The 25,209-nt window shown below is 39.4% G+C and overlaps 1 protein-coding gene across 7 annotated transcripts in view; it reads right to left on the bottom strand.

The window, feature by feature from the left end:
• DOCK3 (dedicator of cytokinesis 3) overlaps window positions 1-25,209 on the bottom strand; it is a 639,207-nt gene that overhangs the window by 493,526 nt on the left and 120,472 nt on the right. For all 7 annotated transcript variants that reach the window (XM_037797176.1, XM_037797183.1, XM_037797213.1 and 4 more), the window contains exons 3-4: window positions 25,079-25,119; window positions 2,987-3,042 (exon numbers count right to left, since the gene is read on the bottom strand). In XM_037797176.1, the coding sequence (XP_037653104.1) occupies window positions 2,987-3,042; window positions 25,079-25,119 (97 nt within the window). The remainder of the gene's footprint in view (window positions 1-2,986; window positions 3,043-25,078; window positions 25,120-25,209) is intronic.

The raw sequence follows: 25,209 nt of genomic DNA, 5'->3' as shown, positions 1-25,209 counted from the left end.
CTGCATATGGGAGAAACAGCACCATAGAGTGGACGCTGATTCAGAACATACACAATCTCCCGGAGAACACTGTCCCAGCACTGCAAGGTATTGCCACCTAGTTGGTGCCATAATTGAGTCTTCAAAAGGCCATTCCACCGTTCTATCAAGCCCAGCTGCCTCTGGATGATGGGGAACATGGTAAGACCACAGAATTCCATGAGCATATGCCCATTCCCTCACTTCATTTGCTGTGCAGTGGGTTCGTTGGTCAGAAGAAATGCTGCTGTGTGGAATACCATGATGGTGAATAAGGCATTCCTTAAGTCCATGGATGGTAGTTTTGGCAGAAGCACTGTGTGCAGGGAAGGCAAACCCGTATCCAGATTATGTGTCTATTCCAATGAAAACAAATCACTGCCCCTTCCATGATGGAAGTGGTCCAATGTAATCAAACTGCCACCCGGTAGCAGGCTGATCACCTTGGGGAATGGTGTCACATTGGGGACTGAGTGTGGGTCTCTGCTGCTGGCAGATTGGGCACTCAGCAGTGGCTGTGGCCAGGTCGGCCTTGGTGAGTGGAAGTTCATGTTGCTGAGCCCGTGCATAACCTCCACCCCTACCACCATGACAACTTTGTTCATAAGCCCTCTGGGCAATGACAGGAGTCGCTGGGGAAAGAGGCTGACTGGTATCCACTGAACAGCTCATCTTATCCACATGATTACTAAAATCTTCCTATGCTGAAGTCACCCTCTGGTGAGCATTCACATGGGACACAAATACCTTCATGTCTTTTTTACACATTCAAAAGTTCTACCCATATAACTCTTCCTCAGACTTCTTTGTCACCAATTTTCCAATCATGTTTCTTCCAGGTCCCTGACCACCCAGCAACAGCCCATGAATCAGTGTACAAACGTACCTCTGACCAGTTCTCCTTCCAAGCAAAATGAACCACCAGGTACACTGCTCAAATTTCTGCCCACTGGGAAGATTTCCCCACACCACTGTCTTTCAGGGACATCTCAGAAAGGGGCTGCAGTGCTGCAGCTGTCCACTTTTGGGTGGTGTCTGCATATCATGCAGAACAATCTGTAAATCAGGCCCAAGTTTTCTCTTCCTCAGTCAACTGATTGTAAGGAACTCCCCAAGAGGCCATAGCCATGGGCTGGGAAAGAGAAAGTAAGGTGGAAGGAGTGGGGCCATGGGCATTTGGGCCACTTCCTCACATAACTTACTTGTGCCTTCAGGACCCACTCAAGCCCTATTTCGTATATGCCATTTCCATTTTAGAATGGAGTGCTGCTGTGCACAGTCAACTTTATGGCTTGGTGGGTCGGACAACACCCAGCTCATGACAGGTAACTCAGGTCTCACAGTATATTGGTGGGCCCATGGGTTAAGCATCTGTCTCTAGTAAGGCCCAAGGACAGGCCAAAATCTGTTTCTCAGAAGGAGAGTAGTTATCTGCAGAGGATGGTAAGGCTTTACTACAAAATCCTAAGAGTCTGCGTTGTGATTCTCCTATAGAAGCCTGCCAAAGGCTCCAAACAGCATCGCTATTTGCCTCTGACACTTCCAGCACCATTGGATCCACTGGATCATATGGTCCCAGTGGCAGAACAGCTTGCATAGCAGCCTGGACCTGTCACAGAGCCTTCTCTTGTTCCAGTCCCCACTCAAAACTAGAAGCTTTTCTGATTACTCAGTAAATGAGCTGGAGTAGCACACCGAAATGAGGAATATGTTGTCTCCAAAATCCAAAGAGGTCAACTAGGCATTGTGCCTCTCTTTTGGTCATAAGAGGGAGATGCAACAGCTTATCCTTCACCTTAGAAGGGATATCTCGACATGCCCCACACTACTGGACACCTAGAAATTTTACTGAGGTGGAAGGCCCCTGTATTTTTGTTGGATTTATCTCCCATCCTCTGACATGCAAATGCCTTGCCAAAAAATCTAGTTTAGTTGCTATTTCTTGTTCTCTAAGTCCAATCAACATGATATCATCAATCTAATGGACCAGTATGATATCTTGCGGGAGGGAGAAATGCTCAAGATTCCTGTGGACAATATTATGACATAGGGCTGGAGAGCTGATATACCCCGGAGGGAGCACAGTGAAGGTATACTGTTGACCTTGCCAGCTGAATGCAAAGTGTTTCTGGTGGTTCTTAATAACAGCTAATGAGAAAAAAAGCACCTGCCAGATCAATAGCTGCATACCAGGTACCAGGGGATGTGTTGATTTGCTCAAACAATGATACCACATCTGGAACAGCAGCTGCAATTGGAATCACCATCTGGTTAAGCTTATGATAAATCCACTGTCATCCTCCAAGACCCATCTCTTTTCTGCACAGGCCAAACAGGAGAGCTGAAGGGGGATATGGTGGGAATCACCACCCCTGCATCCTTCAAGTCCTTGACAGTGGCATTAATCTCTGAAATCTCTTCAGGAATCCGGTATCGCTTCTGGTTTACTATTTTGCTGTGCAGGGACAGTTCTAGTGGCTTCCACTTGGCCTTTCCTATCATAATAGCCCTCACTCCACGAGTCAGGGAATCAACGTGAGGATTCTGCCAGTTGCTGAGTATGTCTATTCCAATTATGCATTCTGGATCTGGGGAAATAACCACAGAATGGGTCCGGGGACCCACTGGACCCACCATGAGATGGACCTGAGCTAAAACTACATTGATCACCTGACCTCCATAAGCGCCTACTCTCAACATACAACACATTTTAAAAAAATACTGCATGAATAACTCTGTTTTTACAAAATTCAAACTCAGGTTACTTCCAGTATACAGAAAAAAAGATTAAAGTTGTCACTATTTTAAGAAAAAATTATGTCCTCAGAATTATACATGATAACGCATGTATATTTTTCCCATAAAATAATGCCAATAGCATATTTTATGCTATGAAACAAAAAGGAAAAAAGCCTTCTTTGGCAACCTATAAAAATTGTAAATAAATTTAGAAGAGCCAACTACTCACCCTCTGTTACTGACAATTGCCTTTTTCAAGTGAATGTAATTTGCAGGAAAGATCCCCTGTAAAAGAGAAAAGATTTTCCATTAGAAAAAATGAACTGTGATTAACTTCTCTTACATACTAAAACAGCAGTCATATTTCAGCTTGGAAATACTCTATGAACAACATATTAGATCTCTTTAATGTAGCAACAATTTTGAGTATTAATTAAAATGCAGAATTGCACAAAGTGTATTTGATAAGAATGTTGATGAAGCATATAATTTGATTCTAAACTCAGAAGAAAACTGTGATCTTAAAGCAACTGCAAAAAAAAAAAAAAAAGAAAAAAGAAAAAAAGAAGAAATTGCAGATTGGAGGTGTTCCATAAAATCACTTTCAGGATATATTCTGTGTACATACCTTACCATATACTATAAAACCAACACTATCATCTAACCAACAACTTACAGATTATCCAGCTCTGAGGTGGAGCAACAATTCTCAGACTCTGACTAACATTTGGATTCACAAGAATGAATCAATTTGGGAGCGTTTAAAATTACATCTTCCTTTACTCATTCCAAACGGTTTCCACTTTGGTATCTGTTATAATTTTATTTCAACTCCTAAGGCATAAGAAGTCTATTATTTTTTAACAACCAACTCAGTTTTCTAATCACTGTTCAACTCCTTCTCCTGATATATGAAATTTCATATCAAATAAAACATGGATGGCTTATAAATTTTTTTATAATCTATGGTCAATATCACCACCATTAACAATTTATGCAACACAAGACCATTTGATAGATGAACTATAGTAATATACTATATATATATATATACACTGGTTTGCAATAAAGGATAACCTATAACAACAGAAAATCCTAATATGGAAGAACAGGGATGTAAAATAGGACAAAACACTCAATGTAAACTACTATAGATAAGTGATGGCTATTAGTTATATGTAAAGGAAGGAATGAAAATAAAAATTTAAAACACACTGGATCACATACACTTTGGGGAAGACAGAGGAGACACACTTTGCCCATTCCTCTGGATACCTGTGCCAGTTTGTATATATATTATGCCCCCCAGAAAAAAAGCCATATTCTTTAATGCAATCTTGTGGGGGCAGATTGAGTAATCTTTTTGATTAGGGTGTGACCTCTTGATTGAATGTTTCCATGAAGATATGACCCCATCCATTTAGGGTAGGTTTTGATTAGTTTACTGGAATCCTTTAAAAAGAGTTAGCAAAGGCCCAGATGCTTGCTGATGTTTTGAGATGCTAGTCCAGAGTTTGCTCCGGAGAAGCTAAGAGAGGACAAAACACCCCAAGAGCAGCTGAGAGAGAAATTTTGGAGATGGCTGTTGAAAGCAGATGCTCAGAGACATTTGGGGATGCTAGCCCAGAGTCTGCTCCGGAGAAGCTAAGAGAGGAAAACACACCAGAAGAGCAGCTGAGGGAGACTTTTGGAAAGATGCTTGGGAGCTAACAGAGATGCTCAGAGATGCTTGGAGCCACATACAGAAGGATGTTTGGAGACGCTAAGCTAAGGATGCACAGGAGCTGAGAGAGGAACTGAAACACAACCCAGGACCAGCAGACAGCAGCCACATGCCTTCCCAGCTAACAGAGGTGTTCTGGATGCCATCGGCTATTCTTCAGTAAAGGTATCCTCTTGTTGATGCCTTAGTTTGGACACTTTTATGGCCTTAGGACTGTAATTTTGTAACCAAATAAACCCCCTGTGATGGTTAGGTTCATGTGTCAGCCTGACACATGAACCTAACCAGGTGATGATACCCAGGTGTCTGGTCAAGCAAACACTGGCCTAACTGTTACTGCAAGGATATTTGTGGCTGTTTAATAAACCACAAGGCTGGTTTATTAAATCATCAGTCAATTGGCTGCAGCTGTGACTGATTACCACCAACGAAGGGCATGTCTTCCACAATGAGAGAATGCAATCAGCTGGATTTAACCCAATCAGTTGAAGACTTTTAAGCGAGAGAGAGAGAGGACCTTCACCACTTCTTCGGCTGACCAGCAAAGCATCTCCTGAGGAGTTCCTCGAAGTTGCCAGTTTGTTGCCTGACGAGTTCATCGAACACGTTCATCAAAGTTGCCAGTTTGCTGCCTGAAGAGTTCATCGAACATTTTCACTAGAGTTGCCAGTCTGCTGCCTGCCCTATGGAATTTGGACTTGTGCATACCCACAGTTGCAAGAGACATGTTTATAAATCTTATATTATAGGTATCTCTTGTTGATTCTGTTTCCCTACAGAACCCTAACTAATACACCACCTTTATAAACTCAATCCATTTCTGGTATTTTACATAATGGCAGCATTAGCAAAGTGGAACAATAATACCACAACTAGAATCCCTGGAGATTATATGTTAAACAAAAATAAGAATCTAAAAGGCATAGAGAAGAATGCAGAGCAGCTGGAGACCCTGAGACGTGAGAAAACACGATGTATGTTCCCTAGTTTTCCTTGTTGCCTTAGATAATCCTGACTTGAAGCTGAAGAAGTCAGAAACCTAGAAACACCAATGGAGAAAAACAAAAGCCCCAAATAAAGCCTTCTCTCTCTAGCCAAAACATCAGGAAAGGAGCAGCGTAGCAAGACATAAAGATTTTATACAATAACCAATATACGGCAGCCAAATACTACAGAAAAAACTGTGGCCAGTCCCCACTTATGCAAACAAGGTTTATTGAAAAGCCTTGACTTCCACCATCATCAGGCTGTAATGAGGCAGCCAAATCTCCCACCAGGGTGGTGTTATAGCACGCCCATTAGGTAGGCCAGGACCTTCTACCCTGACGGGCAATTACGAGTACATCCCTCCTCAAATTCAACTCCCACACCCAATCAGTAATGTCACTGGAGACTACCTGAGGTACCTGGACTTCCATCCTGATGGGGCATTAACAAGACACCTCTCTATCACCTCTCAGTGGTGGTGGTCAAAGGAGACCTAGTGGAGAGTTGGGACTGTTAAACCACCCAGAATAAAACCACAACCTTCTAGATGTCACTGGAGGCCACAGGAGATTCAGTGAGCAGGCACTCCAAGGCCTTCCAGCTAGGGAGGAATCAGTGGAGGTCTAGAGGATATCTGGAACTCCCACTGCCACTGACATAGATGTCAATGGAGAGTGAGTGGGAAACCAGGACTTCTAATCCCACTAGGCAGTAATAAGGCCCATCTTCCCCTAGTGGAGTTTTGTCACAACCAGCTAAAACAAAAAGTTTAAATAAGATCCATTTTTCATAGTATAATACCCAAAATGTCTAGGTTTCAAATAAAAATCTCTCATCATACCAAACCACGAAGTTCTCTAACTGAATGGGAAAAAAAAAAAGTCAATGGATGCCAACAACAAGAGGACAAAGATGTTACAATTATGTGACAAATATTTTAAAGCAGCCATCCTTAAAAAGCTTCAATAAGAAATTATGAATATTCTTGAAACAAATGAGAAACACAGAAAGTCTCAGAAAAGGAGAAGATATAAAGAAGAACCAAATGGAAATTTTAGAACTCAAAAACACAATAACTGAAACAAAAACAACTCAATGCATGGGGTCAACAGCAGAATCGAAACGACAGAGGAAAGAATCAGTAAACTGGAAGACAGAGCAATAAAAATGACCCAATCTAAACAATAAAGACTATAAGAAATTGCACTTAAAAATAAGCAAAGCCTCAGGAAACCACGGGACTCCAACAACAATTACAACAAACAAAAACTAACATTTGTGTCATCAGAGTCCTAGAAAGAGAAAGAGGGCAGGGCTGAAAAAGTCTACAAAGAAAGAATAATCAAAAACTTACCAAATTTGACAAAAAAAAAACCAAACTTACAGATTCAATAAGCTGAATAACCTCAAACAGGATAAATCCAAAAACAAAATCTACATCAAGACACAACATAGTTACACTTCTGAACACTGCAGACAAAGAAAAAGTCTTGAAAGTAGCAACAGAGAAACAACATCTTACCTACAGAGGAAAAACAATTTTAATGGCAGATTTGTCATGAAAACCACAGAGGACAGCAACACTATTCACAAGTCAAAATATAGAAACAACCCAAATATCCATCAACTGAATGAACACATGCAAAAGGTGGTATATCCATACAATGGAATATTCCTCAGACATACAAAGGAAGGAAGTATAGATAAGTGCTGTAACATGGATGAACCTTGAAAACATCATGCTACGTGAAAGAAGTGAGACAACTATTGAATGATTCCACTTATATGAAATATCCTAATTAGGCAAACCCAAAGAGATGGAAAACAGATTAGTGGTTGCCAAATTCTAGGGGAAAGGGAATATGAGAGTGACTGCTAAATAGGTACATGGTTTCCTCTTAGGATAATGAAAATTATGTTGGAATTAGAGAGTTGTGATGGTTGCACAAATTTTGTGAATATACTAAATGTCACTAACAGTAAATTTTACGTTATGTGTACTTTATCACAATGAACTTTATTTAAAACATAGGAGAGAAGGAAGTGATACAACCTTTTTTCAAGTGCTGAAAAAAATAACTGTCAACCAATAATTCTTTAACCAACAAAAATATACTTCAAGAATGAAAAGGAAATCAAGGACATTTCAAATGAAGAAAAATAAGAAAATTTACCACTGGCAGATATATCCTGAAAGAAAACCTAAGGAAAATACACTATAAGGAAAGAAAACGACAAAAGAATGAAACTTGAGGAGCTGAGGAGGAGATAGGATGGCAGCATAGAGAGGAGTGGAAGCCAGTTAGTACCCCTGGAACAATTCATAAACGACAGAAAAACTAGTAAATAACCTGGAATAACTGCAGGGAGACAAACATGACTGTCCACTCATCATACACCAACTTGAATTGGGAGGAATGCCCGAGATCGCAGCATAAAACCTGTAAATAAAAACTGCGGACCTGCGCCGAGAGCTGCGAGCCCCTCCCTCATGGAAGCCTCGCGGTGCTAGAGAGCAGCACTCTCCGAACAAGCAAGTGTACCTCAGCCCAGCTCCGACTGGGGTTTTGATACTAACTGCTCAATACAGACAGCAAATCTCCCACAAGCAGACAGAGGCTTTTGGTGACAACTGACCTTGGGAGAGTCAGGGGATGTATCTGTCTCAGGATGGGGAGCCCAGAGGATTGGGTGCTATCTCTGGCCGACAGGTGAATCTGGAGGCTTTCTGTCCCTTTCTGTCTCTGTCAACCTGGGTGGCTCAGTGGAGAAAGCCTCAACCGTTTTCAGCTCACAGTACTTTGCAGTAGAGACTTTGCAGTCATTTTAAAATTGCAGCACTCTGACCCTGACAAGGGTGGAGATAGCAGAGTCAGAGAAACAAAGAATCTATTTATATGAAAATGACCTCTCTGTAGGGGGCATAGCTTCCCAAGAGGAAGAGGAGGGGCCCAGCTCTACTACCTGCCTTACATTCAGAACCAGACCCCAGAGCCTGGGGGAGGAGAGCCATGGGCCACACCCCCTTACACCAGCCCGTGACAGGTTGACAGGTACCACCTGCTGGGCAGAAAAGCACAGGGTGTGTCAATCCTCTAAGAAACAACATCAGGGAAACCAGATAGTGAATATTTCCTCCTTCTGTGACCTGAGCTTGTTCTCATCTGGGAAAACCTGATTGGGGTGGCCTAGGAGGTCAGATGCCTATACAACAGAAAACTACAACCTACACTAAGAAAAACGAAGTCATGGCCCAGTCAAAGGAATAAACTTACACTTCAACTGAGATACAGGAATTTAACCAAATAATAATGTCAATTCAAAAAAACTAAGGGAAGATATGGTGAAAGAACTGAACCATATAATGAAAACACTGGGCGTACATAAAGTAGAAATTGAAAATTCGAAAAACTAACTGGCAGAATCTATGGGAATGAAAGGCACAACACAAGAGATGAAAGACACAATGGAAACATACAATAGCGGATCTCAAGAGGCAGAAGAAAACACTCAGGAACCGGAGAACAAAACACCTGAAAGCCTACACACAAAAGAACAGATAGAGAAAAGAATGGAAAAATATGAGCAACATCTCTGGGGACTCAAGGACGAAACAAAATACAAGAATGTACACATCATCACTGGTGTCCCAGAAGGAGAAGAGAAGGGAAAAGGGGCAGAAGCAATATCAGAGGAAATAATAAATGAAAATTTCCCATCGCTTACGAAAGACATAAAATTACAGATCCCAGAAGCGCAGCATACTCCAAACAGAATAGATATGAATAGGCCTGCACAAATACATTTAATAATCAGATTATCAAACATCAAAGATAAAGACAGAATCCTGAAAGCAGCAAGAGAAAAGTGATCCATCACATACAAAGGAAGCTTGATAAGACTATGAGCAGATTTCTCAACAGAAACCACGGAGGCAAGAAGGAAGTGGGGTGATATATTTAAGATACTGAAAGAGAAAAACCACCAACCAAGAATCCTATAACTGGCAAAACTATCCTTCAAATATGAGGGAGAGCTTAAAATATTCTCTGACAAACAGACAATGAGAGAGTTTGTGAACAAGATACCTGCTCTACAGGAAACACTAAAGGGAGCACCACACAGAATGACAGGAGAAGACAGGAGTGAGAGGTTTGGAACACAATTTTGGGAGATGGCAGCACAGCAATGTAAGTACACTGAACAAAGAAAACTACGAATATGGTTGAAAGAGGAAGGTTAAGAGCATGTGGGACACCAGAAGAAAAACAGAAAAGATAAAGACTGGGACTGTGTAACTCAGTGAAACCTAGAGTGTTCAATAATTGTGATAAAATACACAAACATGTTCTTCTACGAGGGAGAACAAATGAATGTCAACCTCGCAAGGTGTTGAAAATAGGGAGGCACTGGGGGAAAAACACAATCAACATCAACTAAAGACTATAATTAACAGAATCATTGCATTATGTGTCCTTTAATGTAACAAAGGTGATATACCAAGGTAAATGCAGATAAGAGGGGAAGATAGGGTTGGGTGTGAGACACTTGGCATTGGTGGTGTTGTCCGACTCTCTATTCTACTTTGAGTTAAGGTTATCTTTCCTTTTGATGCTTCCTAGCTGTCATTTTTTTTCCTCTTTCTTTTTTCTTTTTCTTTTGCCTCTCTACCTTCTTTTATTCTTCCTCCTGTTTTGTGGAAGAAATGTAGATCCCCTTATATAGATAGTGCTGAGGGTGGTGAACACATAAATATGTGACTATATAGGAAACCATCAATTGTTTACTTAGGATGGGATGTATGGCATGTGAGCAAAACCATCGTAAAAAAAAAATGGGTTGATGACGAAACTTTGAGGGCAATATACTGAGTGAAATAAGCCAGACACATAAGGACAGATATTGCAGGGTCTCACTGATGAGAAGTAATTATAATATGTAAACTCATAGACATGAAATATAAGTTACCAAGACATAGAACAAGGCTAAAGAATGAGGAGCAGTTACTTAGTATGAGCAGAATGTTCAACTAGAATGAACTTAAATGTTTGGAAATGAACAGAGGTGATGGTAGCACATTGTGAGAATAACAGTGCTGAATGGTGCATGAATGTGGTAGAAAGGGGAAGCTCGGAGCCATGTATGTCACTAGAAGGAAAGCTGGAGGTCAAAAGATGGGAATGTATAAAACTGAATCCTATAGTGGGCAATGTCCGTCATTAACTGTACAAATATAAGAAATCTCTTCCATGAACCAGAACAAATGTATGACAATACAACTAGAGTTAATAACAGAGAGGCATATTGGGAAAAAATACATACCTATTGCAAGCTATATACTACAGTTAGTAGTATTTCAACGTTCTTTCATAAACAGTAACAAATGTACTATTCCAATACGAGTCAACAATGGAGCGGGGGTGGTTAGGGATATGGGAGGATTTGAGTTTCTTTTTTTTTTTTTTTCTTTTTTTTTTTCTCTTTGTCTTTATTTCTTGTCTGGAGTAATGAAAAGGTTCTAAAAATTGAACAAAAATTAATTGTGGTGATGGATGCACAGCTGTATGAGGGTACCAGGGGCAACTGATTGTACACTTTGGATCTTTGGATAATTATATGATATGTGAACAATCTCAATAAAAATTAAAATTTTAAAAAAATAGCTGAAGAAAAGAAGATATAATTGATTTTTTCACCAAAAAAAAAAAAGAATGAAACTTCAAATATCAGGAAGGAAGAAAAAACAAGGTAAGTAAAATTATGGGTAAATACAATAGATTTTCCTTCTCCTTTTGAATTTTTGAAACTATATTTGACAGTTGAAGCCAAAATTGTAATACTGTCTGACATAGTTCTAAATGTATGTATAGGAAATATTTAGCCCAATTATATTTACAAAGTGGGAGGGTACAGAGACATAAAGAGAGAAAAAGTTTCTACAATTCACTCGAAATGGAGAAACGATAACATCATTATGCTGAGAAAAGTCCTGTACACATAATATAATACCTCGTGCAACCACTAAAAAGACTACAAATATAAACGCTCAAAAACACTCTAGTGTCATGGACATCTCTAGATATATCAAAATAGAACACTAAAAAAAGTTAAAGGCAAGAAAAGGAAAACAGAAAAAAGAAAACAAGAAATAAAATAAAAGATTTAAACCATAACATTATCAATAATCAAACTAAATGTAAATGGTCTAAATACAACAATAAAAAGATGAAGATGGGAAAAGTGGATTTTCATGACCAGCAATATCGTGTCTATAAAAAGTCACTCCCAATTTAACACAAGCAATTTAAAAGCATGGAAAAAGATATATCATGCAAAATTTAATCACAAGAGGGGGGTGATGTCATCAACATGGCAACAAAAGATAGCTACTGAAAACCTCTCACTAGAGATACAGAAAAAAAAAAAAGGACAAATCTCACTGTTCAGAACTCTGGAGGAAGGTAAAGATTGTAGAAGGATCCCACAAAAGCTGAATAGAAGAAAGAGAACAATATCAGGTAGGAAACCTCTGTCCAGAACCGGATGGTCTTCTTCCCTCCCCCTCACTCTGTCCCATGCAGCTCAGGAAGTGCCCAGAGGCAGCAGCCAGGATCCTTCCCATCTCACACCAGGGACACAAACTATAAAATCTCTCACAACAGTGAGACAGATCCCCACCTATATCCAGACACAGACACCCAAGACCACAGAGATTTGACTTGGGATGGAGGAATACAGAAGGGCAGCAAGGAAGAGCTTCCAAACAGAGGATTAGAGAGGGAATGGGAGAATCTTCCTCAAAAGCAGCAAGTAGCCATGCAGAAATTGTCCAAATCAAATGTTTGGGAACCTGGGGGACAGGGCAGAACATTTCAAGGCCCAGGTCACTGAGGGATGCATAGTCTTAGAAAACATGGACAGAGACAGTAATTCCTGGTACCCATCTATCCCCCTTGAGGGAAACAGCAAGAGGTGGCCTGATCCTTGCCTTGGGGAGTGGCTGCAGACTGGGGTGGCTGAGGGAATCCTCCACTCCAAGTACAGAGGGGGACACAGTGCCACACTGAGCCAGATTTTGAACGGCAAAGTCAGAGCACAAGAACCACATGTGTTCAGCCCTGCCTGGTCAGACGCTGTGGGGCTCCAGGTGGTAAACACCTTCTGAGGACAACTAAGTAACCGAAGAACACCATTCGCGTTGCAGGCCAGAAAGTACAGAGGAACACAGCAGGGCTTTTCTGAGCCTCTCAAGACCCTATCCTGGGCCCATCAGAGTTGATCTACATCCCCTGCATGGGTTCCCGGCCCTGTTTTGGCTGAGAAATACTGAAAACCCAACTATCAACCTGGTGTCCAAATACAAACCCAGGCAACAACTGAATCCTAGACAAGAAAGAGAAACCAACTTTCAGAATAGACCCATCAAGATGATGATCAGATATACACAAAAAAATCGCAGGGCACACTAAAACACAAAAAGAAATGGCCCAGTCAAAGGAAAAAATCAAAAAGTCAGAGAAGACACAGAATCTGGAACAACTAATCAAAGATATTCAAACAAATCTCCTGGAACAATTCAAAGAAATGACAGAAAATGTATATAAAGAGATAAAAGATATCAAGAAGATACCAGAAGGAAGACGGTGGCATAGGAAGCTCTAGGATTTACTCTGTCCTCCAGGGAAGCTAGTAAATAGTGAGGAATTGTCTAAAACATCTGTCTGGGGGACTTTGGAGACTAGATGCACATCACACACCAGCCAGGAACAAGTGGGAGAACAAGACTGATAAATCAAAGCAAAGAGCTGTAAGCAAATCCTTTCAAGCTGTGGAGGCCTGTGCTCCTCCCCCCCCGCAGGCATGCTGGCTGACTCCGGTGTCACTCCCTGGCAGGAAACAGAAGCACTCTCTCCTACGAGCAAGGAAAAGGGAACTTAGCCAGGCACCACTTGCAGATATTATTAACGAATTCAGACTGTTAGATATCAGCTCCAAGCACAGATAAATTTACAATGCAATTAAGAATGAAACTTGGAGTTGTTTCAGACCTGCTCTTGGCAGTGAAGAATCAGGGCTGACAGAAAGAAAGAGGTTTCTGGAGTTGGCTGAGCTCAGTCTGCTGAAAGATGGCCCTGCACCAAGAAAAAAGACACATAGGGTGGGGAGCCAAAACACGTTAAGGTCCAGCTCTGGGAACAGCTACTTTATTTTTTTTTAAGCAGCCCATGAAAGAAAGAAGCCAGCAGTCTCTGTTTTCATCCTTGCCCCAGGCAGGGGCAGTAGTGGGGTTGACCAAGAGGCACACTAACCACTCATGGTGGAGATCGTTCCCTAAAGGATGGCTCTTCCCCAAGAAAAGGAGGGGTGGGGTGGGTGGGTAGCAGAGTCTAGCATAAGTGACAGCTGTCATTAGATCCAAGGACTGGGATATCAGAAACCATTTCAACCTACAAAAAGTGATGCCCAGCCTTTGACTCAAACACGCACAGGCAGGGATGGAAGTGGGGCTGCTTGAGAGTCACCATAACTTTTCCAGTCTGCAGGGAACAAGGGTTTGAAGAGCAGCTCCTCTCCAAGAAAAGGGCAGAACAAAGACCCATGAAGGCAGAGGCTGTTATTTAGAGAATTCAGACCCCAGGCGCTGGGAAAATAGAAACTATTTCAACTGCTTTCCCTGCAGCCTCAGTCTCAATCACACACCTACAAGGGTGGGGTTGGCTGAGAATTAAAGGCACAGTACCACCTTAGGCCTGTGGGAAGCAGCAGGCTGAAGAGTGCCATTAGCTGGACAGGACAGAAAAAGCACAGAATCAGGAGACTTCATTGGAAAAACTGGCACCCTGCTGGGGCTCATCCCCAGGGAACCCTGATACCAATCTACACCACCTTCGTGAGTCCTCCATCTGTCTTGTCTGGGAAAAGATGCCTGGGGTAGGTCCTCTCTGCAGGGACCCTCCTCGGAGAATCAGCCCTGTAAGTAAAAGTCCCTAGAGATAACAAAAGGAGTATTAAAAATAGAGACAGGTAAATAAAAAACAGAGCAGAACAACATGAAAGCTTTTTCCTGGGGGCAAAACAACTGCATAAATATATTAATCGCAAAAATCATTCCATATATGCAGGGCAAGAATCAGATAAATAAGGGCTCAAAAAATTCTGATCAGCTAAACAATAACTATGCTAGGCATCTAGAATAAGTTGAACCAAGTGCCAAAGAAGAGAGCACAAAGCCAATCAACAAGAAAAACCTGGGCTAGAGAAAGAAAATAACTTCCAGAATAAACTAATCAAGGAAATCAGATGCCTAGCAAAAAATCATAAGCCACACTAAGAAGCACAAAAATACGGCCAAGTCAATGGAACAAACTAAAACTTCAGATGAAATACAGGAGTTGAAACAACTAATTAAGGATGTTCAAACAAATCTCAATCAATTCAACAAGTTGAAGGAAAATGTGGCAAAAGAGATGAGAGATACAAAGAACACACTGGGTGACCGTAAAGAACTCGGAAGCACGGGAGAAATAAACAGAATTTATGGGAATGAAAGGCACAAAAAGAAAGACAAAAAGTACAATGGAGACATACAACAGCAAATTTAAAAAGGCAGAAGAAATGATCTGTGAACTACAGCATAAAACACTTGAAATCTTAGAAACAAAAGAAAATAGGAAGAAATGGAAACATTTGAGCAGAGTCTCAGGGAACTGAATGACAACAGGAAGCAGATGAATATACATGATATGGTGCCCAGAAGGAGAAGAGAAATGGAAAGGAGGCAGAAAGAATAACTGAGGAAATAATCCCCCAAAATTTATCCAACTCTTATGGGCTGGTTTGAATCTGTTACCAACCTCATAAACAGCCACGTCCTTTAATGTAATCCTATGGATGAGAACTTTTGATTCAGTTGTTTTCATGGAGATGTGAACTGCCCAACTGAGGGTGGGACCTTTTGATTAGATTATTTCCATGGAGGTGTGACCCCACCCATTCAAGGTGGGTCTTAATTAGTTTAATGGCACACTCCATGAGAGGATAAAAAGGCAGAGACATTTTGAAGAAATCTCAGAGATGCTTACAGAGAAAATGCCCAGAGACATTTTGGAGAAGGTCACTGAAACCAGACGTTTGGAGATACTAAGCTAAGAGAAGCCAAGAGTTTGTCCTGGAGAAGCTGAGACCCCACAGATGCTTAAAGAGAAGGCCACTGGAATTAGAAACTGAAAGCAATGCAATCTAGGAGCAAAGGACCAGAAGTCAGCCACATGCCTTCCCAGATGACAGAGGTGTTCCAGGCACCATTGACCTTTCCTCAGTGATGATGCCTTAGTTTGGACACTTATGGCCTTAGAACTGTAAATTTGTAACCTAATAAATCCCCTTTAAAAAACCAATCCATTTCTCATATTTTGCATAACAGCAGATTTAGAAAACCAGAACATTTTATGAAAGACATCAAATTACAGGTCCAAGAAGCACAACGTACCACAAACAGAATAGATCTGAACAGACCTACTCGAAGATATTCAAATGCCAAAGACAAAGAGAATTCTGAAAGCAAGAGAAAGCCAATCCATCACATATAAAGGAAGCTCAATAAGGCAAAGTGCAGATTTCTCAGCATAAACCATGGAGGCAAGAAGGCACTGATACAATATACTTAAGATACTGAGAGAGAAAAACTGTGTCTGGTCAAGCAAGCATTGGCCTAACTGTTACTAGAAGGACATTTGTGGCTGGTTTATTAAATCATCAGTCAACAGGCGCAGCTGCGGCTGATTACATCAACAAAGGGCATGACTTCCACAATGAGAGAATTCAATCAGCTGGATTTAATCCAATCAGTTGAAGACTTTTAAGCAAGGCAGATAGAGGACCTTCACTTCTTCCACTAACCAGCGAAGCATTTCCTGAGGAGTTCATCAAAGTTGCCAGTTCGTTTCCTGATGAGTTCATCGAAGTTGCCAGTTTGTTTCCTGAGGAGTTCATCGAAGTTGCCAGTTCGTTTCCTGAGTTCATCAAACATCTTCATTGGAGTTGACAGTTTGCTGCCTGCCCTATGGAATTTGGACTCGTGCATACCCACAGTTGCATGAGACACTTTTATAAAAACTTATATTTATAGATATCTCATGTTAATTCTGTTTCCCCAAAGAACCCTAAAATACAACATATAAAATCCAAAGGACAAAATAGTTGGCAAAGTACTACCTTTACTCATGAATGTTAAGGGATTAACTCCCCAATCAAGAGACACAGAATGGCAGAATGGATTGAAAAACAGGATGAATCTATATGCTGTGTGCAAGAAACCCAAGCAAGCTGTAACCAAAAGAAAGCAGGGGTAGCTATACCAATATCAGACAAAATAGACTTTAAATGCAAAGATGTCATAAGAGACAAAGAAGGACACTATACATTAATAAAAGGGACAATACACCAAGAAGAAATAATCATAAATGTTTATGCACCCAATCAATAGCTCCAAAGCATTTGAGGCAAACATTGGCAAAACCGAAGGGAGCAACAGATGTTTCTACAGTAACAGTGGGAGACTTCAATACACCCCTCTCTTCTATACTACAGATAGAACAACCAGACAGAGGATCAATAAGGAAATAAAGAACCTAAACAATGTGATAAATGAATTAGACCTAACAGACATACATAGATCATTGCATCCCAAATTACCAAGGTATACAATCTTCTCTAATGTTCCAGGAATATTTTCCAGGACAGATCATATGCTGGGGCACAAAACAAGGCTCAGTAAATTTAAAGGATTGAAATTATTCAAAGCATTTTCTCTGACAATAATGGAATGAATCTGGAAATCAATAACCACCAAAGAACCAGGTCTTTCACAAATCTATGGAGATTAAACAACACACTCCTAAACAATCAGTGGGTCAAAGAAGAAACTACTAGAGAAATCAGTAAATACCTGGAGATGAATGAAAATGAGAATACAACACATCAAAACCTATGGGATGCTGAGAGGGAAATTTATAGCTCTAAATGTATATATTAAAAGGAAAGTAAGAGACAAAATCCAAAACCTAACTAACAACTGAAGAAGCTAGAGAACGATCAGCAAACTAACCCTAAAGCAATAGAAGAAAAGATTAACAAAGATAAAAAAAGAATAAAAATTAACAAAGATAAAAGAATAACAAAGATTAAAACAGAAATAAATGATATAGAGAACAAAAAAAAAAAAAAGAGAGAGAGAAAAATAAAACCAAAAGTTGGTTCTTTGAGAAGATCAGCAAGATTCACAAACCCTGAGCTAAGCTGACAAAGTGAAAAAGAGAGAAGACCCAAATAAACAAAATCAGAAATGAGAGGGGCTCATACTGTGGATCCCAAACAAATTTTAAAAATCACCAGAGGATACTATGAATAACTGCATGCCAACAAACTAGACAACTTAGAGAAAACGGACAATTTCCTGGAAACACATGAACAACCTAGACAGACTCAAAACCAATCACAAGTAAAGAGATTCAAGCAGTCATTAAAAATCTTCCTAAAAATAAAAGCCCAGGGTCAGATGGTCTCACAGGGGAATTTTACCAAACTTTCAAAAGAGTACTGACACTACTCCTACTCAAACTCCATCAAAAAATTGAAGAAAATGGAACATTATTGTGATTGGTTAGATTCGTGTGTCAACTTGGCCAGGTGATGGTACCCAGCTGTCCAGTCAAGCAAGCACTGGCCTAACCGTTGCTTCAAGGACATTTGTAGCTGGTTAATAAACCAACAGGCTGGTTTATTAAATCATCAGTCAGCTGGCTGCAGCTGTGACTGATGACGTCAAAAAGGGTGTGTCTTCCACAATGAGAGAATGCAGTTGGCTGGATTTAATTCAATCAATCAGTTGAAGACTTTTAAGCAAGACAGTTAGAGGACCTTCACTTCTTCAGCTGACCAGCAAAGTGTTTCCTGAGGAGTTCATCAAAGTTGCCAGTTTGTTTCCTGAGGAATTCACTGAACACGTTTGTCAAAGTTGCCAGTCTGTTTCCTGAGGAGTTTGTCAAAGTTGCTGGTTTGTTTCCTGAGGAGTTCATTGAACATCTTCATTGGAGTTACCAGTTTGCTGCCTGCCCTATGGAATTTGGACTCATGCATACCCACAGCTGTGTGAGACACTTTTATAAATCTTACATTCATAGATATCTCTCATTGATTCTGTTTCCCTAGAGAACCCTAACTAATACAACTACCTAACTCATTTTATGACGCTAACATCACTCTAATACCAAAGCCGTATAAAGACAGTAAAAGAAAGGAAAACTACAGGTCAGTCTCCCTAATGAATACAGATGCAAAACTTCTCAACAAAATACTTGCAAATTGAATTCGAATCCAAAGACACATTAAAAGAATCATACACCACAATCAAGTAGGGTTCATTCCAGGCATGCAAGAGTGGTTCAACATAACAAAATCAATCAATGTAATACAACATATTAACAAACAGAAAGGGAAAAATCAAATGATCACCTCAATCGATGCTGGAAAAGCATTTGACAAAATTCTGCATCCTTTTTTGAAAAAAAACACTTCAAAAGGTAGGAATTGAAGGCAACTTCCTCAATATGATAAAGGGCATATATGAAAAACCCACAGCCAGCATATTACTCAATGGTGAGAGACTGAAAGCCTTCCCCCATAAGATAGGGAATAAGACAAAGATATCCACTGTCACCACTATTATTCAACACTTGCTAGAAGTTCTAGCCAGAGCAATTTGGCAAGAAAGAGAACTATAAGGCATCCAAATTGGAAAGGAAGAAGGAAAACTGTCATTATTTACAGCTGACAATGAGATTATAAGTATCAGTGCCATATTAAGGTGAACATAATTGAAAGGGGTTGTTTAAAGGCATGAATCCCACAGAATAGCGCTACAAATATAAATAAGTGCTTGCATGATCTACTTCTAAGGTATGGTACTGGTACAAAGAGTTAACAACAGAGTGGTATATGGGAAAAACTACCTATTGCATATTATAGACTACATTGAATAGGAATACCTTATCAATACCATACTAATACATAAACCAGGGATAAATAAGTAGGGACTTATAAGAGCTTTGGGGTGTTTGGGGTTATGATAATTGTTTAAAATTGAGAGTGATGATGGCAAAATCAAAGACCCTTTCATGAAAACACTAGGAAAGCTAGGAACAGAAATGAATCTTCTCAACAAGATGAAGGGCAATTAGGAAAAATCCACAAGAATCATAATCAATAGGGAAATACTGAAAGTTTTCACCTAAGATCAGGAAGACTGGTGTCACCAATGTTATTAACCATTGTATTGGCAATTGTAGCCAGAGCAATCAGGTTAAGAAACAGAAATAAAAGGCATCCAAACTGGAAAGGAAGAAGTCAAATTATGCCTATTCACAGATGACATGATTCCACATATAGAAAACCCCAATGAGTCCCAAAGAGCTGCTAGAACAAACAAAAGAATTCAGTGAAGTTGCAGGATACAAGATAAACACACAGAATTCAGTTGAACTTCCTTACACCAGTAATGACAATCAAAAAAGGAAATCAAGGAAACAATCCCATCTCCAATAGCATCTAAAAGGATAAAATACCTAGGAATAAATTTAACCAAGGAGGTGAAAGCTTGTATGATGAAAACTACAAAACATTGCTGAAAGAAATTAAAGAAGATCTAAATAAGTAAAAAGACTTCCTGTGCTCATGGATTAGAAGACTTAATATTGTTAAGATGGCAATACTACCTAAAGCGAACTATAAATTCAATGCAATCTCTATCAAAATTCCAGCAGCCTTTTTAAAGAAATAAAAAAAGCTGACCATATGGAATTGCAAGGGGAACCAAATAGCCAAGAGAAAAAAAGGACAATTCTGAATTGTTTGGAACTCTGGAGGAGGATATAGACCAGAAAAAGACTCTGCAAACCCCAAACTGAAGAAAGAGAAGAAGTATCACTCGGTCTTAGTGTGGGAAAGGTACAGAACCAGCAGACAAGTTAGAGGACTCACACAACCTGATTTTAAATTTTACTACAAGGTAACAGAAATTAAGAAAGTGATATTAATGCAAAGCGTGAATATTAGGATGGTATATGGAAACTGTACTTTACGATATTTTTGTAAACCTACAACTTCTCTAATAAAACAAAACAATTTTTTAAAAAGTTAAAAAAAAGAGTGTTATACTGGCATAAGTATAGACCTATAACCAGTGGAACAGAATTGTGAATCCAGAGATGAATCCATACATCTATACCCAGTTGATTTTCGACTAGGGTGCCAAGTACTTTCAATGGGAAAATAAAAGTCTCTTCCGCAAATGGTGTTGGGAAAACTGGAAATCAACATGCAAAAATCAATAAATAAATGTGGGTGCCTATCTCTCACCAAATAGAAAAATTAATTCAAAATAGATCAATGACCTAAATATAACAGCCAGTACTATAAAATTTTGAGAAGAAAACACTGGGAAATAGCAACAGGACCATGTACTAGGCAAATGATCTTTAGATTTTACATCAAAAAACAGAAGCAACAAAAGAAAACAGATAAATAGACTTCATAAAAATTAAAAACTTTTGGACATCAAAGGACATTATAAAAAAAGGTGAAAATACACCTTACAGAATGGGAGGAAATATCTGGAAATCATGTATCTGATAAGGGTTTAAAATCCAAAATACAAAAAGAACTCCTACAACTCAACTACAAAAAGGCAAACTACCTAATTTAGAAATGGGCAAAAGATTTGAATAGACATTACTCCAAAGAAGATATACAAATGCCCAATAAACAAAATGAAAGGATGTACAATATTATTGGCCATTAGGAAAATGTAAATCAAAACCACAATGAGATATCATTTCACACCCACTAGGATGGCTATTTTTTTTAAAATGGATTATAACAAGTGTTGGAGAGAATGTGGTAAAATAAGAACGCTTATTCATTGTTGGTAGAATGTAAAATAGTACAGCCACTCTGGAAGACAGTATGGATTTGCTCAGGAAGTTAAGTATAGAATTTCCATATGACCTGGCAACCTCATTTCCAGGTACATACACAAAAGAACTGAAAGCACGAACTAGAAAAGATATTTGCACACTGGTATCCATATCTACATTACTCACAACTATCAAAAGATGGAAGCAACCCAAGTGTTCATCAAGAGATGAACAGATAAACAAAATATGGTATGTACGTACAATGGAATATCATTCACCCATAAAAAGGAATGAAGTTCTGATGCATGCAACAATATGGATGAACCATGAATATATTACATTGAATGAAATAAGCCAGACACAAAACAACAAACATTGTATGATTTCAATAATAGGAAATAATAAGAACATGCAAAGTCATAGTGTGAGAAACTAGAATAGAGGTTACCAGGGGTTATGGATAGGGAATGGAAATCAATATTTAATTGATACAGAATTTCTGTCTGTGGTGATGGAAAACTTTTGGTAATGGAATGGTGGTGATGATAGCACATGATTGTGAATGTAATTGACACCACTGAATTATATATTTGGATGTTGTTAAAAGGGGAAATTTTAGGTTGTATGTATGTTACTAGAATAAAATTTTCTTTAAAAACATAGGACTGGCAGTGACATCATCAACATGGCAAGGTCAACAACTACTGAAAACTTCTCTCCAGAGATTTAAGAAAAAAAGGACAATTCTGAATTGTTTGGAACTCTGGAGGAGGATATAGACCAGAAAAAGACTCTGCAAACCCCAAACTGAAGAAAGAGAAGAAGTATCACTCGGTCTTAGTGTGGGAAAGGTACAGAACCAGCAGACAAGACCCCTCCCATGAGGGACACAGCACTGAGACATAACCTCACCATTTGAAGACCCAAGGGACAGAGGAGGACATTTCAAGGCCCAGGTCAGTGAGAGATAATGAGACTGAGAAAACATGGACAGAGACTGTATCTCCAGCCCTGGGTCTGAAAGTCCTTCTCCCACCATTAATGGAAGCAGCAGCCGGCGACTGTTTCCTTGCCTTGGGGATAATTGGAGGACTGGATCACCTGAGGGAGTTCTTGGCCACAGGCGGAGCTCCACATCAGCCAGATCTTGGCAAGCCAAGTGAGGGCATAGAAATCCCACAGTTTCAGCTCACCCGGGTAGACACAGCCTGTGCTCGGAGGCAAAGCAGCTTCTGAGGACAATTAAGTCCAGAAGGTGCAAGGGAATTGAAACACTTTTAAAAAGATGCCCCAGACTCTTTGTCAGGACCATAGGAGCTGGTCTACATGCCCTGTATGGAAACCCAGCCCTGTTTTGGCTGAGAAATACAGAAGACCCAACTGTTAAAGCAGGGCTCTAAAACTAACCCAGGTCTTGCTGGCCGGCAGAAAAGAGAGCACCACTGAAAGACAACAGATTTGTATTACCACACACAGTGAACTTGCTGGGGTGCCCAGTGCCTACCTCCTACTAAGGTAATCAAACCAAAGGATAGGGGATGATACTGACTGTGTTTTAAAACTTTGGCTTCTGTGTGTGACCAAAGGAAGAGATGTTTATTTGGTGCAAAATGAATATTTTCTGTAGCTCACTATATACTTTAATCTGTATGGTCAGTTTACTAAAACACCATAATTACATGGAAGCTTGAATAGGAAGTGAGATCTGGTTGGTTTGTACAGGTTAGCATGAAGCTTTGATACATCCCAGAGTAATTTGGACACAGAATAAAAATGTATTTGCAAAGCTCACTTGAGGGACTGGGAGAAAATGTGGAAATATTAAACTTCCCTACCTGGGGAATTACTGATATTCTCATGAGCACTGGGGACTACCAATTTAGAAGGCCAAGCCCTCGATCTTGGGGCTTGCCCTTATGAAGCTTGTTACTGCAAAGGAGAGGCTAAGCCTACTTATAATTGTGCCTAGAAGTCACCCAGAAAGAACCTCTTTTATTGCTCAGACACGGTCTCTCTCTCTAAGCCAACTTGGCAGGTAAACTTACTGCCCACCCTTCTACGTGGGACATGACTCCCAGGGATGTAAATCTCCCTGGCAAAGTGGGACATGACTCCTAGGGATGAGCCTGGACACAGCACAGTGGGATTGAGAAGGCCTTCTTGACCAAAAGGGGGAATAGAAATGAAATGAAATAAAGTTTCAGTGGCTGAGAGATTTCAAATGGAGTTGAGAGGACATTCTGGAGGTTATTCTTATGTATTATATAGCTATCCCTTTTTAGTTTTTAGTGTATTGGAATGGCTAGAAGAAAATACCTGAAACTGCTGAACTGCAACCCAGTAGTCCTGATTCTTGAAGATGACTGTATAACTACATAGATTACACTGTGTGACCATGTGATTGTGAAAAACTTTTGGCTTACACTCCCTTTATCCAGACAGATGAGTAGAAAAACGAGGACAAAAAGTAAATGAATAATAGGGAGGGATGGGGGGATGGGATGTTTTGGGTGTTCTTTTTTACTTTAATTTTTATTCTTATTTTTTTTTGCTGTAATGAAAATGTTCAAAAATTAATCGTGCTGTTGAATGCACAACTATATAATGGTACTGTGAACAACTGATTGTACACTTTGGATGACTGTATGGTATGTGAATATCTCTCAATAAAATTGAATTTAAAAACATAGGACTGTACAACACAGTGAACTCTAGTAAACCATGGGCCATAAATAAAGTATAATTATAATAATACTGTTTCATCAATTATTAAAAAAAAGATACCACACTAATGCAGTGTTAACAATAGGGGAATATATGGGAATACTGTATGTTCTGCATGATTTTTATGTAAACATACAACTTTTCTAATAGAAAAAACATGATACCATTTCATCATACGCACCAGAATAGCAACTACTAAAAACAAAAATAACAATTGTTGGAGAGGAAGTGGATAAATAGGAACACTTGTTCTTTGTTGAGGGGAATGTGAAATGGTGCAGCCACTGTGGAAAATATTTCCTTAGAAAATTAAACATAGAATTACCATTTGACAGAGCAATTCCACTCCTAGGTATATACCCACAAGGACTAGAAAACAGGGTCTCAAGTAGATATTTGCACAACAGTATTATTCACAATATTATTCACAATAGCCAAAAGGTCAAAGTGAAGCAACCCAAGTATCCATCAACAGATGACTGGATAAACAAAATGTGGTATACTCATACAATAGAAAATTATTCAGCAATAAAAAAGTGAAATACTGGTACATGCTAAAATACCAATGAACATTGAATACGTATGTCATGTTGAGTGAAATAAGCAAGATTCAAAAGGTAAACTATTGCATGTTATCTCTTACATGAAATACTTAAAGTAAGTAATTTCATACAGATAGCAATCAGAATTATGGTTACAAGGTTGGGAAGGGAGTTATTTCTAAATGAGTTTTATTTTGGGATGATGCAAATAGTCTAGAAATAACAGTAAAAGTTACACAGTATAGTCAATGTACTTAATGTCAAAAAATTGTCCACTTAAAATGGTTTAAATGATTACTATGTTATACATATTTTCCACAATTAAATATAAATTATTAATTATTAAAATGAAGTAACAATAAGCTTTTCATTACCTTTACATTTGGCTTCTTTGTGGAAACTCCTCTGTACCAACCTAAAACAAAGCACATAAATGATATTAAAATGATATTGTTAGTTTTTTGTAAGAGATAGGAAACAATATATGAGTATTTTTAGAGAACAC

The sequence above is a fragment of the Choloepus didactylus genome, chromosome 1 (assembly GCF_015220235.1).
Source record: "Choloepus didactylus isolate mChoDid1 chromosome 1, mChoDid1.pri, whole genome shotgun sequence".
In the NCBI taxonomy this organism is placed as follows: Eukaryota; Metazoa; Chordata; class Mammalia; order Pilosa; family Megalonychidae; genus Choloepus; species Choloepus didactylus.
This window is presented reverse-complemented; position numbering and strand designations above follow the sequence as displayed.